The sequence below is a fragment of the Carettochelys insculpta genome, chromosome 3 (assembly GCF_033958435.1).
Source record: "Carettochelys insculpta isolate YL-2023 chromosome 3, ASM3395843v1, whole genome shotgun sequence".
In the NCBI taxonomy this organism is placed as follows: Eukaryota; Metazoa; Chordata; order Testudines; family Carettochelyidae; genus Carettochelys; species Carettochelys insculpta.
The window spans coordinates 209,747,501-209,764,819 of NC_134139.1; the positions used below are offsets into that span (position 1 = coordinate 209,747,501).

Here is a 17,319-nt window from a genome sequence, read left to right on the forward strand (position 1 = left end):
TCAACCTCTTATCTGTGCATTTATTTTATTCAGATTCTAAAACCAGTAACCATCTGTGATCATACTCCATCTGAACCTGATATATGTGCGTCTGTAAGTTTTGTCATCGATAAGATTTCCTGTCATTTTTTCTCTCTTGCTGCAAGTGTTGAGGGGAATTTGCCCTGAGTTATGGTGTATCTGGCTGCAGTAACAATGGTGATCAATGGTGCCATTCCCAGGTCAATGGCCTCCTTTGACCTGTAACCTTGCAGAACTACTGACATGTTTGTGGGTAGCTTAACTTCAGTTCTCCCTCAACTGTGTCAGCGTATCGGGGTGGCTGTGACCCTCCCTTAGGTCTCATTCACTGTCCCTTGCCCAGGCCTGCCATTGGAGGTCGTAAAGGGGGCAGTTGCCCCTGGGTCCAATTTTTCAAAGGGGGCTGGAGCTCCAGCCACTGCCAAAATAACAGCAGTGGCAGCCAGAACTCTGGCCCTCTTCGAAATGCCACAGAGCACTAGGCTGCTGGTCCGCACACAGCTCTGATAGAGCATGGGATGGGCATCGGGGCTGACTGCCCTAAACTGTGCCCCTTTCAAGTGTGGAGCTGGGCCCCCTCCCGCCTAACCCCAAGGTGTCCTGTGTGGGCACCTGTGACAGTGTGACTGAACCTGGACTGTCCGACCCACTTAGTCTTGTCTGAATGCTTGGGACTGAGCTGTGAATAAATGTTTCAATTCTAAATTCTTCATGATAGATAAACATTAAAGAGTAGAGAGAGAGAGGCGACAAGGAGGGACACACGCAAACATGCCAGATACCCATTGATCTGTGCAGCACAGTCACACAAACATTGAATGGCAGACTTGAGCCCTCAGGGTATAAGCCCTGTCCTTTTCGCAGCAGTCTCCTGCCCTTGATAGATGGACATCGCTCACACCCTCAAAATGCTCCATCTGCCATTCCTTCCCCTCCTGCGCTCAGAAACGAAGGCGTATGAAGCTCAAATTGCCCCTCTTGGTGCAATCTGTAAGGGTAGCCTCAGAGTTGGGAAGAAAACTCCTCTCTGGAACCTAAGAGACTCTTTTCAGTTAGTGCCCCACCAACCAGGTACACTCCTGGTTCCAGGTGGGACAAAAACTGCCTAAGTCAGCACCAAGTGTCCCAACACAAAATGTTCTTTGCTGTTTTAAAGACATTAGTGCCAACTTCTTTGGCATCGGCCCCAGGGCAGAGCACCGTTTTAGATACGGAAGAAGTGCAAACGCAGTTCCAAGCAGACATCGCATCTGCCATAGAAAGAGGATTCTATGCAAAGACAGGCCATTGAGGTCATCCACTTCTAGAAGCCGTAGAAGATTGACAATGAGTTCAAAAGCAAGAGACTTTTCCATGGAGTTCTTCCAGCACTGATATGGTACTCCTTGTGCCAAGTTTTGTCTCTGAAAATACCCCTTAACCTTTCCTCCTGGTAGTGGCACAACAGAAGCATCATCATTCATTCTCTTCCCTTCCTCTGGGCCATTCTCTCCTGATTCCAGGAGACTGGAAAGACACCTGAGGTAATAACTGACAGGTACTCAGCATCAAGGCCTCTAATAAGACTGGCAGTGGATGGGACTCTACAACCTGACCAATATCAGTACAACCTACTGCCATCATCCATCATCAGTACTGAGCCCTACCATATCTTCTGTCTCAGAGTAAAGTCCCATCACATATCCCCATGAGGAGGTGGTCCTCTGCATCTGTACCAAGGACCTCCCTGCCAATACTGGAAGAGAAGCAGGGAAGCTGGCAGAATAGGCTCAGGAAATGCTCCAATTTCCTTCCCCACAGGAAGAATCCTCTTCTTATGCCAGTAAAACTATCTCTTCAGCACTGATTCTGGATGATTTTCAGGTGTTCTGGGAAGTCTTGCCCAGAGTGGTGGAGAACTTGATTATCAAAATAACCATAATTCAAGAAAGCATCCATAAATTATTCAACATTTTTAATTCCTTAGCGCACACAAGAATTGCCCTACACATCAACAAGGTTTTGATAGACTTTAAAGGAGCCTTCGGCATATCCCGGTTTCACTCCCTCCAACTTCAAAATGAGACAGAGAAGAGGCACCCAGTACAACCCAAAGAGTCCAAGAAAATCTTTGTGCACTTTACATTATGGTCACTTATGTCAGCTGCATAAGAGGGGAAAAAGGTCCACCGAAGGAACTGTGGAGGACAAGTAGCCAAAGAAATGTGGCGTTTTCAGTGGGGTTTGTACTCTTCGGCCTCCTTGTAGCTCTGCATTGCAAATTACTGACTCTTATTTGTGAAGTTCAGCGTCTTTGGGAAAGGATTATCCTATTTCTCTCCAGACTTCCACAGGACCACAAGAAGGCACTAAAGGATGCCCTGTGAGGACAAATGTTCTTCAAAGCATATTGCAGTCAGCCATGGAGGAGTCAGATGCTTCTGCGCAGTCCATGGCCCTTGCTGTCAGGCACCCCTAAAGCGACCATCAGATATATGCCATTCCAAAAGATGGTTCTGTTCAGCCCCAAGACAGATGAAGCTGTCCATTCATTAAAAGATCCAAGGGCTATGCTGAGGTCCCTAAGGATATGTATCCTTACATCTACTGAAAACCACTTTGGTATCAGTACCCTCAAAGGCAGAGAACACCATACTTCTTTCAGACCCATCACTCTGAATACCTACCCAAAAAGTAATCACAGTACTGTGGAAGGCATCACCCATCCTCACTGCCCATCACTTATCAATCTCCATCTGCCAGAGACCTATGGCAGACCCCAGAATCTATCTCACCCACCTCCACAAGGGAGGATGATCAGTCTCAAGTTCTATGATCCATTTAGGGTATTTTTATACTCATCCTGCTCCGTGCACTGAGAAGATCTTGAAAATCCTCATTAAAAGTCATTCAGTATAGACAGTGTTGAAGACTTGATTGCATCATTTCCAAGATCTCCATCCATCGGAAAAACTTCCACAGAACTCAGGGAATATATACAAAATCTACATAGTTAGAGGCTCAGTTGGTTTTCAGGATGGCTGTCTGTACAAGTAGTGTTGGCTCTATACAACACAGCTGTGAGATCAGCAGTCACTGATGTCACCATGTGTAGAGCATTCCGGCTACAGTCATGTAGCAATCCAAAAGAGGCCCTTTGTAAAATTAGGGGCCTAACTTTTGGAAGTCATGACCTTTTTATTTACCAACAAGGCTGGGATAGGACAAGGTTTCTGGGCACAGCTAGGGAAGTCAGCCCAGGGTATCATTGCTTAAAAACCGGGCCACTTACAGCCCCAGGCTGGGATTCCCTTCTCACTAAGGCAAATCCAATCAGCCACAACTGCACCTCTGTTAGCCCTCCAGGTCAGCCGGAAGCTACACAAGCCAACCCACAGACTTCCCAGCTTCTCTACCAATCCAAACCAACAACCCCCAAATTCCGGTGAGGAGCTGTTAAGCCTGTTTCACCAAACACTACACAGATTCTTCTGGACCCCAAAGGACCCAGCCCCAGACCCCAGTCAATAGATACTTGGATCTTACCCAAACAACACACTCACCAATTCTTTAGATCTACGTATCTAAAGATGTATTAATAGAAAAGAAAGAACAGGGTTAGAGAGAATTGTAAAAGCAGTACGTTACATACATCGTCATAACTACTGATGCAGGCCAGTAATGTTATTTGCTGATTCTTGAAAGTCTCTGAAAGTTCATTTCAGATTGCATAGATTCAGTTATCAAAGCATTGTAGATCTGGCCCACTGGGGTCCACATGGTGGGACTGAGACCACAAGACAAAGGATCCAAGATGGACACTACTAAGTCCACACCATTGTTCTCTGTTGTGTTCAGGGACCAAGTCCCTTCTTCTTCCCAAAGTCCTTTTGCCACAACAGTCCCCACCTGAGTCAGGTGGGCTGTTGTGGCAAACTGCCATTGGTTGAATCCCAGGAGACAGTCTTAATTTTCTGAAATGCATCTGTTCCTTTGTCTCAGCCCAGGTCGCTTGACCAGTGGGCTGCATCCCATTAAGTCCCAAGGATCTGGAATGTGGATTCAGTGTCTAAGCACCTGGTTTCCACCCTATTTGTTCAGCCCAATGTCCTGGCTGGGCTGAATTCACGCCTCCTCTTGTGAAGCTTAGCACTCAAACATTTTCTAACACAGCTCCAGAGCTAAAATCTATAACTTTACCTATATACATGATGGAGACACACAACTAACACACCCAGATTAAGGGCATCATTAGCTTTCATTAGACACCTCACACGACCTCCTTAGCACAATATTTAGGGCCGATAGCCACTCCGGACACTAAAGTGGCTTCCAGACCCAATATAAGAGCCCAGTCACATGACAAAGGCACTTTGCTCACTGATGGATTCTAGAGAGGTATGGCATTCCTTTGGCCAATACATTCTGGCCCAGAGGAAAAAGTAGGTTAAACAGAGTCCATGTTTATCATACTTCCACCTCCAGGACACGTCAGAACCCCCTAAGAAAATATCTTATCCGAGAACGAGGCCCGACCTCATCTAATTTGAGAGCACATGGAGCACCTGGCCAAAAACAACAAGTTCAGTGCCACAATTGACTCATTTACAAAAGATCTCTGCCATTTCCTCTCTTCCCTTAACAACTTCCCTTGCTTTTCACTTGCGTTGTCCTTGGTGTGATGTTCACATCGGTATCTCACACAAAGACACTTGTAACAGATGCTCCCTGTAGTGGCAGGGTGTGTGCCCAGCCCACCTGCAGACACAGGGAGTATAGACACAGAGAGAATCGCAGCTAGGTGTGTATGTGCTACAACTCAGGACCGTTCATTTGGGTTGCCAGGTACTTCCCACCCATGTCGAAGGCACAACCATCCAAACCCCGGCAGGCAAGACCGCAGTGGTATACCGACAAAGAGAAGCAAAATCATCTCTTCTGTGTCAAGAGACTGTTTATCGACAGAAGGTGTGTGCTCAACGTGGGGGCAGCCTGATAGCCCTCCACTTGCCCGACATCCAGAAAACCTAGCAGATCCATGTGATCAGGAAGTTCTCTTTCTTTTACAAATGGACCTTCAGAGAGCTTGCGTCTTGGCGGCAAGGTAGACTAGATGACCTTTAACAGCAGCGAAGGATCCTGTGGCACCTTCTAGACTAACAGAAAAGTTTTGAGCGTGAGCTTTCCTGAGCACAGATTCACTTTATCAGATGCTCATCTGATGAAGTGAGTCTGTGCTCAGGAAAGCTCACGCTCAAAACTTTTCTGTTAGTCTAGAAGGTGCCACAGGATCCTTCGCTGCTGTTACAGATCCAGACTAACACGGCTACCCCTCCGATAGATGACCTTTGTGACATCTCTTATCCCTATGGGTCTGTAGTTCTAAGAGTCAGTCCTTACACAATTTTTTTCAGAAACGGAGGCTAGGGATTACAACCAATTTGAATAAAAAGTGTCACATATTTTCCTCCTAAGGAGAAAAGAGCCCTGGCTCACTTTTGGATACATTTTTCCTCCAGTGGAAACTGTACCTGTGACACAACATTCCATGTGCTTTATGAAAACAGGTTTTTGATATGAATATAGCATAACTCAGATATCCTCTTGCAAGACGCTTGTATAAGGCATCATTGGAAAGATTGAGTGACTGAATATGATTTTCCCATTTGTACGCATGCATCATTTTGTACGAAAAGTTAGGAATATTGACTTGTGTATCTGATTTCATATTCACTGCTTTGGGTCACTACTGATGGTGAGTCCACTTTTGGGACTACAGTGGAGAAGCCAGACAGGGCTTAATGGCCCATCAGCTAGTACAATGGATTGTGAAAAGGCCTGGCCTTCCTGCAGGTGTTCCATAATGCTACTGATCAGTGTTCCCTGTAAATTGTGCACTTGTGTGTCTACTCAGGGCAGAGTCCAATGTGGCCCAGCTGATTAACAGAGTGCCTAGAGCTAGGTTTTTTGTTTCTACTGGTGGTGCACATTCACACGTGCCTTGATATGCATAAAATTATTCTACACATGAATGGAAAGGATTAGAGAGAACATTGATACTGACTTCTGGATGACTTAGTCAAGTGACTCAGTCACTTGATGCTAACCTGCATCTTGGACTGCTGAACTGTTTCACAGAAGGGAGGGGGGAATCAAACAAAAGTTTCCTGCCTTATAAAAAATTCAATGTAAAGCAAGGGAGGAAAACAAGGTATTCAGTCTGTGAATAGTCTTCTAGCCAAGTGATGGCATTTTCAGTGATATGGTGCCTGTGAAGGGCTCTATCTGCAATGATGTCTAGGGTGAGAAATTGTTGTAACCATTTTCTTTAGTGACTCAAGCTCAGATTGTGTGTTTTGTATTATTTTCTTAGTAAAATGCTATGTTCTGTTTGCTGCCACTTTAACCATTTAAAATACATATTTTGCTAGTTAAGCAACTTATTTCTGGTTTATAATATGTCAGTTTGTAAGGGGGAAGAGGAAGCTGTGCATACCTTCCTTCACTCAAGAAAGGAAGTGAACTTTTTTAATTTGGGGTTTGTGCCCCAAGGGAGGTGTTTGAACATCTGGGTGCTGGAGTAAATCCCTTAAGCTTAGTCCTCCCAGAGCTGATTTCAGGGTCTGTAGCGTGCTGTAGTTGGGATGTCCCTCCCTGTATATTTTGCTGGAAGAGGCTTGAGAGTCTGACTGAGCAAGGCCAGGTAAAAGGGGGACCAGGCTGTCTGAAAAGGAGGGATCAGTGGTATCTTTAGCACCTCAGGTGGCCTCCCAGGGGTCCCAAACAGTCACATCGATTGTATGCATTTCTTCCAGTTCCAGTCCTCAAAAAATAAGACTGAACAAGCCTCCGAGTAATTCCGATAGCACCTTGGTAGCACACCAATTTTGGGACTCAGAACTGAGCCATATAACCTTTGGACCATGTTTCCCACTCCCAGGTCTTCTATGCATCCTCAGAGACCTAAGGTCTCAGTCTACACCCTGACCTTTTGTCTCTGCATTTGACTTCCTTGTGCGTATCTCCCAGACTGATCTATTAGAGAGATGTCTAGTGAGCAGGGTATTTCCATTCATGGACTCTTGAAGTGGGTGTCAAACTGAATCAGGATTTCGTAAATCAACTCAGTCTCAGATCAAAGTGTGCTCTAGAAAGGAGGCAGGCTTCTTCGTTTATTTGAGGAGCATCCTTGTATCCAGAGCCTGTAGGTCAGTTCCTTGGAACTCAGTACATATTTTTACCAATCATTATTCCTTCATCGCAGCTCAAGACTTGACGCCCAATTTGGCATGGTAGGCCCAGCCCCTATTTAAGAAGAGCCTCTGACACCCACCTCCTTAGAAAAACAACTGCTAGACAGTCACTTACAGTGAGATGTCTGCAGAAATATAGTGGGAGAAATAAAAATGATTATTTATCTTCCGTTAACTGTGGTTCTGAGATGGTTTGTTCACAGGGATGCCATGACCCACTCCACTTCCCCACTAATGAGGAAAGCCTTGGGATTGTGCATTGGTGAATGGACAGGGTGGCATCTGGGTCCGATGAGGAGTGCAAGCCATGCGGGGGTTAGGTGTTGCTCCCTGTGCACGTTGCTTAGTGGAACAAAGAATCCCACCTCATGCTCTTGGGGCCTGTGTTCTCTTAGGTTGCTGCTATGCTATCACTCTCCCATTGGAGGTGCCATGGTAATGAGGCAATTTGAAGCAGGCTAATGAGGCGCTAATATGCATTTTCAGTGCCGCATTAGCATAGTTACAGAACTAGATCAGAGTAAGGGAATGTCGAAGTGGGGCGCTTATTTTGAAGCTGCCCCCATCTTCACTGTCAATCTGCAATTCAAAGTCTGCACTTCGACATTCATGCAATTGCCATTATGCTAATGAGGTGCTGAAATATGCACATTAGCACCTCATTAGTCTGCTTCAAATTGCCTCATTACCATGGCACCTCCGATGTGAGAGTGAAAGTGTAGCAGCAGCTTTAGAGTGGGATCTGTGTGGGGAAAACATCTTGAAGAATGAGGAGTCATGTGGCATCTTGAAGACACCTCCTTGTTTTTGTTGAAACAGACTAGCACAGCTACCCGTCTGGAACTTGTCTTGAAGAGACATATTTTCTGAATGGTAAATAGCTGTTTTTTAATTTGCAAGTTCCATTTGTAATCTTCCTCAAAAATGGTCAGGCACGTCCACCATTAATGCAGAAAAGCCCCCAGTCCTCGGTCTCCTTGCCAGCATGGGTTACTCCCTTTTTCATATGTTTTCTTTATCTTAAATGGAGTGAAGTCGTTTGTAGTAATTTCCCTTAATGGTTACACAGTTAGGTGTGGCTTTGTCTTTACTCCAGTTATTTACCCATAGTTCCAAGAGAATACTTGGTTTTAGATCCTTTTCCTATCTTTCCATAAAGAGAATCTTCTCTTCGAGATCTATCAGCAGCATTCACTATATCATGTGAGACCCAGGGGAGCCAACAGAGGTGCCGAGCCCTTGAGGTGGCTCTGAGGTCCTGGAAGGGAGGAGACCTCTGGCAGAAGGAGCAGGGCTAGGGAAGCCAGTCTTCAGCACCACATGCACTGTGCTGCACCTCTCCCTGCCAGCTCTTCAGCACCATCTGGGTCTGGTGGCAATATAAAGGGACCCCAGGCTCCAGCCACTGCCACAGTAGCAGCAAAGGCAGCCAGGAGACTGGCTCTTTTGAATCGCTGGTTCCAACAGTAACTGCCCTCTCCCTCTCCCTTCCCACCCCACAATCATTGGGCCTACCAAGATCAGGTCTTCTGGGGTGGCATTTCCCATCATTAGGGTTTCTCTCTGCAGTTGGTGGTCTTCTGAAGCTTGACTTACCTATAAAGGAAGTGCATTATATTTTAGATGACAACTGCACTGATAGGGAGGTTTCTACCAAAGAAAGCAGGACAGCTCTCTCCTTCCTTCTTTTGGGTTTCTACCATGGACATCATCTTTAAGGTCAAAGGAACGTGGTACACCACATCATCTTGAGTCCTGACAAGAGCCTGTGTTTATAGAAGCTGGGGAAAGAGGTGCCTACATTTTCCACACTTGTGAAATCAACTGTCCCCAAAATCTGTTCAAAGAGTTCTGTGCACCATTTAATGTGTATATGGATGATAACGACACGTGAAATTAGCTAGTCTGATATAAATGCCTCTGCATCAGGTTGTAGACCACGCCATGTGACAGTGACTAGGAATAACCTTCATTTGAAGACAGGTTATTGTATAATTGCCCGCCATGACATTTCTTGCACTTGCCTCTGAAGCATCTGGTACTGGTCAGTGTAAGAGAAAAAATACTGGACTTGGGTGGGCATGTTGCCTCTTTAATCTTTTAATCCTCATTTTGGCTCTTTTCTGAACCCTCTACAGTTTATCAACAGCCTTCTAGACTTGTGAACACCAGCACGGGCACTGAGTTGTGGGAGCTTAGGATATGGGTCTTCATAATATCAGAAGAATGTGAGGGCTACCATTCATATGTCCAGAATACCCATAGTAAGACTATTTGCAAAAAGGTCCTGAATTGCATTCTTTTCTGAAGTGCTTTGTACAGAATTGTTTACAAATACTGATCCAAAACGTGAGGTTATGAGTTGGGAAACTGGGTGTTGTATTTCTCTTTACAGGCTCAAGCAGCAAGCTCCCCACACTCTTCACCCACCCATGGAGCCGGCCGCCCAATGCCCATGCCTGTCAGAGCCACTTCCGCTGGCTCTACCCCAACTCACGTACCTCAGGACTCTCTTGTGGGAGTCGGGGGAGATGTGCAGGAAGCTTTTGCACAAGGTGAGTGAGAGGACTGATTATGACACAAATCGAACACAGCAATTTTGATATGGTTATTATTGATAGTATTCCACGTGGACAATGCCAATGGTCAGTGAAAGTATACGTTTCATCTACAGAATTAGGTGACACAACTGTTAACAAGAATATCTGTGTGGACTTAAACTGGCCACCCAATTTTTCAGCCACCATTTTGTGCCTGCAAATAATTAGACACTTAAACATTATCCAGTTGCATCCACAAATCAGGTAAGTAAACTTCATGTCTCCGTGCTGTGAATTGAGTCCAGAGCGGGAGACTGCTTACCAACATTTGACCCAGAGGATGCAGAGAGGAATGGAATGGAAAATGACCAGGAAAAAATAAACAGCACTCTCTACCAGAGTGTTCAACTAACATTCATCTCATTGTAAGGTGATTATTAGTTTTTTTTTTTTAAAAGGTTGAAATTGTGGACTGCAAATAAGGGACTGCTGAACTGAAAGTAGCCCTTGAGCAGTATGCAAATATGCAAATGTGCTGGTTTAAACATGAAGCTGTCAAAACACTGTCCCTGTGTCTACATGAGCCCCTTCCTTTTGGAAGGGGCATGTTAATGAGCGGGTTCGAAAGATGCTAATAAGGCGCTGCCATGAGTATGCAGCACCTCATTAGTATAATGGCGGCCACGGTGATTCGAAAGTGCAGCTTTCGAATCGTGTGCCACCCGTGGAGACAGGGACCTTTCGAAAGGAACCCCCCAGTTTTCAAAAGCCCCTTCTTCCTAACTCCAGATAGGAAGAAGGGGCTTTTGAAAACTGGGGAGTCCTTTCAGAAGGTCCCCATCTCCATGGGCGGCGCACGATTCGCACTTTCAAATTGCTGCGGCTGCCATTATGCTAATGAAGCACTGCATATTCATGGTAGTGCTAATAAGCATCTTTGGAACCCGCTCATTAACATGCCCCTTCTGAAAGGAAGGGGCTCGTGTAGACCCAGCCTGTGCGGAGAGGAGAAGCATAAAGCCAGTCAGGAGGGCAAAAAACAAAAAAAACAAAGCAATGGACAAAATGAAGAGTGGAAGGTAATTTATCCCCTCCCCAGTGAAACTGTTCTCCATGGAGTATGGTCAGTGTGTTGCCTAGAGAGGTGGTGGATTCTCCCTCCCTCAAGGTTTTTATGTCACAGTTGGACAAGGTCCTGGCTGGGATGACTTAGTGGGGGTTGATCCTGCTTGAAGCAGGGGGCTGGACTAGATGACCTCCTGAGGTCCCTTCCAGTTCTATGATTCTGTGAGCCTCTCTTGTGGAATATGCTAGTGCCAGATGGAAACCAGAACCCATGACTGCTGAGGCTGACTGTCCCCTTAGAGCATGGCACGTTCAATTTAGCAGTGTGTAAAAAGTGGGTTCTAACCCACAGAAGTTTATGCCTAAACAAAATAGCACCAGAGGATTTGTTTTTACAGGAACAGACTAACATGGTAGCTACTCTGAAATATGTTATGTGTGGTATTGCTAGTTTTACAGTCTACGTTGTTTAGTAGGTACTGCCATAGTCAACTTAAGCTCCATGCCTCACTCAGTACTTGTTTAGGGGCCTTGTACTTTAATTTCAGCAAAGAACTCAGTGTGGCTGATCCTAGCATCAAGTGTTGGTTCAAATGGTATATGCTTTGCCAGGGCACTATGTCAATTTCTGAATAATATATTTGGTAGTGCTTGGGGGAAAAAACATTCCAAGAAGCAGTGGCTCACATGTGTACCTTTACTTCCCAGTACATACATGCTTTTTAGACTCCCCCAGTTAGAGGAATCTTTATGAGCATCTGCTTCACAGATGCTTACCTTTTGGTGCCAGGGACATCTTTGGTGCCAAAGATGCCTGCAGAGAACAGTGCCAAAATGGTTTAACAGGTTGATGAGATCCAGAGGCAAAGAAAACTACTTGATCTGAATAGCAACCACTAGCTAGTTCTCAGTGTTTAAAGAAAGAATAGAGGCTTTGTTCTCTTCTGCTTCCGTCAGAATCTTGCAAGAAGGAAGGTAAGCCCACATCTGAGTCTGTGATGTCAAGATAGTTGGCACCAGTGTAATCTTCCCTGTGGGGAACCATCTCGCTCCCACAGTGTGAGGAAATGAATTCTTCTTCTTCACCATCTGCTCATCTTGAAATGATACTTCTCACCAGCAATGGAAAGCCCAAAACCCAATTGTTCTGAGAGGCTGATTGAGTCAGAGTTTGCACACATGTTTTCCTCTCATTTTACCTCTGCTGTTTGTTCCATTCCAGAATCTTCCTCCTTTATTTCTTCTACGAGAGCCAGGGATGCAGAAGAGGTGTGGGCAAAGACATTTTGGGTATCTTGGCTTCAGTGGTTGGCTTCCACTGTGCTCTTTGGCCTTCTATACACTGCTAAAAAAAGGGTGTTCTGCATCTCAGCCTAACTAATGTACAGGCATGTGCACAAGGTATTCTGGAGTTTAAAAAAGAACAGTGAAGACCAGCCACTCTAGTTCTAGCACAAGGTACGCTCACTGAAGTCAGCACCCAGAGGGAGTATAGGTCTGAACAGAACCTATGGTAACACTAAAGTACTTTCACTCAATTTTTACCTTGATGTAGTTCACACACATTTAAAAACTGCACCTGTTTGAGCTGGAAGACAAGGCCTTTGACAAAATTGGAGGCTTGCTCTGAGTTCCTGTCCATGAGAGAAAGTTACGCAGTGTCTGTCTCAAAAAACCAAACCCAGATTAACTAAATGTTCATATGCCTCACTTGTCTGTTCCTCCATGACTCGCCACTTCTGCATGGGACCTTCAGATGGCTCTACCTTTTTAAGATGGAACAGGGCATGGTTGGCATATGTTACTCCTCAGTGCTGAAGATGCAGCTTCTGGCCAGTCATCTCCTGCTTATGAATCAGGATCATCATCATCAACAACCGTAGGCTCAGTGCCTGTTGGTGTCTGATGCCTCTCTCACTGTTTCCCTCCATCTTTCCCTGTCTAGTGCAGAGTGGCTTAGTTTCTGTAGACTAGCTCTGCACCAATCTACAATATTATCTACCCATTCTCTGTGGAGTCTCTCTCTCCTATTCCAACCGTCCATTATGCCAACTACCAGGGTCTTGATTTTTTGTTCATCATTCATTCTACAGATATGTCCGAATAGTTGTTGTTTTCGTTGTATTTTACCTTCCGCAGTAGGTTCTCTTTTGGCTGTAACTTTCTATATAATTCCTCATCGTTGACCTGCATCCATCCTATTCTCAGGATCTTTCCATAACAACTCCTCTCCAATGCCAATATCCTACTCTTTGAATCTTTCATTATCACCCATGTCTCACATCCATACAACATGCTGCTGAATATACATGTTTTCAAGACGCCCAGCTTCACTTGTAAGCTAGTCACTTTGCTTTCCCAGATCTTATCCATCGCCTTCAAACTCGCTCGTGCTTTTGCTATTCTAGTTGCTATTTCCTTTTCACAATCTAGATCATATATTATGTTGCTTCCCAGACACATGAACTTCTCTACATTCTCTAGTTTGAGCCCATCTACGCTGATCTTCCTTCCTATTTCCTTATCTCCAAATACCATTGTTTTTGTTTTATTGATCAGAATCAGTCTATACCGCTTCCCTTCCTCATTTAACACCTGCATCATTCTCACTACTATCTCTTCATCTTTTTCAGTGATAACTATATCATCTGCAAATCTCAAGATGTTGATTTCCATCCCATGCGCAGATATCCCTTCTATTTCTTCTTTGATTTTGTCTATCACTCTTTAGATGTGTGATGAAAATACTTAGCAATATTGAATCTCCTTGTCTCGTACCTCTACTCATTCTAAACTGACTTCCCATCTCTCTGCACATGCTCACCACTGCCTCTATATTGTAGATGATATCCTTCAACAACCATACCAGTCTGCTATGTATTCCATATGACTCCCACACAGCCCAAGTCACTTTCTGATCTATACTGTCAAATGCCTTTTGAAAATCAACAAAACAATTGTAGATGTTCCTGTTCTTTAGTTGAGCTTTTTCCGCTATCAGTGTTAGTGCCAATATCTGATAGTATGGTAATTCTATCTTTCCTGAACTCTGCTTGCTCATCCACTAGGGGTACGTCTACACTAGCCAAAAACTTCAAAATGGCCTATGAGCAGATAGTAATAAGGGGACTTCGAAGTAGCCGGGGTCCTTTCGAAAAGGAGCCCCATCTGGACGAGCCACGTCAATTTTCAAGTGCCGTGGCTGCCCACATTCTAATGAGGTGCTGAATATGTATTTCAGCGCTTCATTAGTAAACTTCGAAATGGCCATTTGCATGGCCATTTTGAAGTTTTTGGCTAGTGTAGACACGGCCCAGAGGTTCTTCAATCTGCAGTCTCAGTCTCTCCCTCAGTATCATCATCAGCACCTTGCCTAGATGACTCGTTAGGGCAATTGTTATGTAGTTCTTGCACTCCAATGCACTTCCTTTCTTGTGTATTGTCACTAGCGCGGATCTTGTCCATTTCTTAGGTGCCTTCCCTTCTCTCCGTGCTATATTACATAGTTGGTGTATTTCCTGAATCGTACTTTCTCCACCGTATTTGATCACCTCCCTCGTGATCTTATTTCCAGGGCTTTTGTTGTTCTTTAGTCTTTTCACTGCTCTTTCTACTTCCTCTTTCAAAATATCAGTCTCGCTCTTGATGCTCAGTAGAGAGATCTCTTTCAATTCTTCAGTCAGTCCCTCTGAGACATTCGGCTCCAACTGCGCTTTGTACAGATTGGAGGAACATCTCAGGGTCTATCAATCCTTTCATTTTGGGAGAACACCCAACCATGCTTCACATCTGTCTTCTCTGTCATTTTCTCCTAAGAACTTTCATTGCTTCCAGGAGCTGGCCACAAAATTGGCAGTAATTCTTGATCCAAAGCTGTTGGTATAGTATGACAGGTCCCTGGCTATTTAACATCTCATACCCCACAGCACAGGAGCACTGTAGTAGTTCCTCTGAATGACAGTATTCTGGAGTCAACAAAGGCTGTCATGCTTGTTTCTGAACCCATCCCACCTCTTTCTAAAGGAGATGAAAAGTCATACCAATTGCTACCACAAAGGCACAAGTAGTTTTATGCACATTGCAGCACCTTGTTGCTTGGTGGTCAGTGTAGCTAAGTGTCAGAATCAAATGTACCACTGCCTGAACCAGTCTTCACATCAAGGTGGAGTCGGTGAACATAGACTTCCTCATGAAGATGGTGTTGTGCTCGTTAGCTTTTCGAATGAAGACTGCCGAGACTATACTCTTCCTTAGGTAGATGGGCTTCTGCATGAGGGGGCTGGGAAAAAGGCAAAGGAAATTACAGCAAAGGGACAGAAAGTGGCTAAAAAGGCTCTTGTTCAATACCTAATCCTTTTGATACCAAGCTAACACTTGTAGGACAATATATGCGTTAAAGGGTTCATTCTCAAGATACACAACAAAACCTGAAGCTCTTGTTAACTGAAGATCAGAATCTTTTTAGTCAATTCACAGATGAGGCCTTGGAAGTTGTCAGCTCTGCAACTCACTGGAAAGAAGAATGTGTCATTAAATTCCAGCAGTAGGGATCAACTCCTCATCCCTCTGAACACTTCCAGAAACAAAAGCAGAAGCAGGCCTTCCCAGGGAGGCACAATGCCAAATGCCAGAGGCATAGCACTCCATCTGCTGCCATGGGTGGTCCAATTGCTCCTTCTTAGCCTCTGCAGCAAGTCTGATTTGGTACAGTTGAGAGCTCCCAACCGCCTTCTTTGGCAACTGGTTTGACTTGTTTCCAGGGATCATGAAGGAGAACAATAATATAGTGGGGTCCTACACACTATACAAAATCTACCAAACAGCAGCTTGGGATCACTAGCGGGGAAGACTCTATAGAATCATAAGCACATAAGAATGGCCCTACTGGTTCAGATAAAGGTCCATCTAGCCCAGTGTCCTGTCTGCTGACAGTGGCCAATACCAGGTGCCCCAGGAGGAGTGAACCGAACAGGTAACCATCTCTCTCCTGCCATCCATCTCCAGCTTCTGACAGACAGTAACTCACAGGCCGTGTCTGAAGCCCAGGTTTGCTTGCCAAAAAGAGTTCATTTGACTCAACACTTCCATCAAATTTTTAAATCATTTTTGCTAATTTATGCTGTTACTGGGTTCTTTCTAATGTAGGACCACAGGAAGGCACATTTTCCTTCCACTCTTCACTCAGGTGCCACAGCATATTCTCACGTGCCACTCCCTGTCAGCTTAGTAGACAAGTGAGAAGGAAAGCAAAAGCAAGGCCACTACAATCAATGGAGGAAGATCTCTGTTTGTTTTGCTGATCAGAGCCAAAATTCTCTCTTCACGCACACCACAATAACCTTTCTGTTCCTCAGTTAGAAGTAAGCAGGACCAGCAGTGGGAGCCTTTTCCTTAAATGATGAGAATTAAGACACAGGAAAGGGCTTGTTAATAATATGGCAATACTAGAAGTATACGGATTCCAGATAAGCAGGAAAAATATCAGGTGTGTCATCCACACAGCTCATTGTGCACCTGGGACATGGATAGATTTTTCAGGTACAGAACCTGTATAGGTATTGGTGCTATAGGGCTGGGGCACCTACAGAAAAAAATACTGGGTGCTCAGCACCCATGAAACACAGCTGCTTGGTGGTTTGGGAGAGGACGGAGAGCAGTGGGAGGGGTGTCAGGGAGGTGGCAGACTGAGAGCACGAAGAGGCAGAGCGAGGGTGAGCCCTGGGAAAGAGGGAAGAGCCATGACTGGAAAAGATGGGGAGAAGAGTAGGGCCTCAGAGAGGAGGGCAGAACAGGCAGGGCCTTGGGGGGCAGGGTGGAATGGGCTGAGGCCTAGGAGTGGCGCACCCTGGGAAAAACTGAAAGTTGGTGCCTATACTCCTCAAAGTAGCAGCAAAAGAGACTAAGAGCCATTCAAAAAGTGAACCCCCCCCCCCCCCCCCCCCGACATTGCTAATCTCATGCATGGACATTGTCAGAAGGGTCAGATGTCACATGGGCCGTGTCTACACTTAGAGAAATCTTCGAAATAGTCATGCTAATGGCCATTTCGAAGAACACTAATGAGGTGCCGAATGCATATTCGGCGCCTCATTAGCATGCTGCCAGCCGTGGCACTTCGAAATTGCTGCTTTTCGCTCCCACATGGCTCGTCTACACAAGGGTACTTTTTGAAAGGACCCCACCAACTTTGAAATCCCCTTATTGCTATTCAGCAGACAGGAATAAGGGGATTTTGAAGTTGGCGGGGTACTTTTGAAAAGGACTCCCATCTGGGCAGGCCGTGTGAGAGCAAAAAGTGGCAATTTCAAAGTGCCACAGCCGGTGGCATGCTAGTCAATGATGGACAATACAACTGCTGCAGTGGATATAAAAATGGGAGCACCATACAACTGCGCTTCGAAGAAAAGTAAACTGGTCCTGTGTTGGGCAAAAAAACACTTGAGCATGCTGATAGGGTCCAT

At 45.2% G+C, this 17,319-nt stretch overlaps 1 protein-coding gene across 8 annotated transcripts in view; it reads left to right on the forward strand.

The window, feature by feature from the left end:
* Nucleotides 1-17,319, forward strand: part of DTNB (dystrobrevin beta) — a 361,871-nt gene that overhangs the window by 306,167 nt on the left and 38,385 nt on the right. For all 8 annotated transcript variants that reach the window (XM_074991528.1, XM_074991530.1, XM_074991531.1 and 5 more), the window contains one exon: nt 9,649-9,808. In XM_074991528.1, the coding sequence (XP_074847629.1) occupies nt 9,649-9,808 (160 nt within the window). The remainder of the gene's footprint in view (nt 1-9,648; nt 9,809-17,319) is intronic.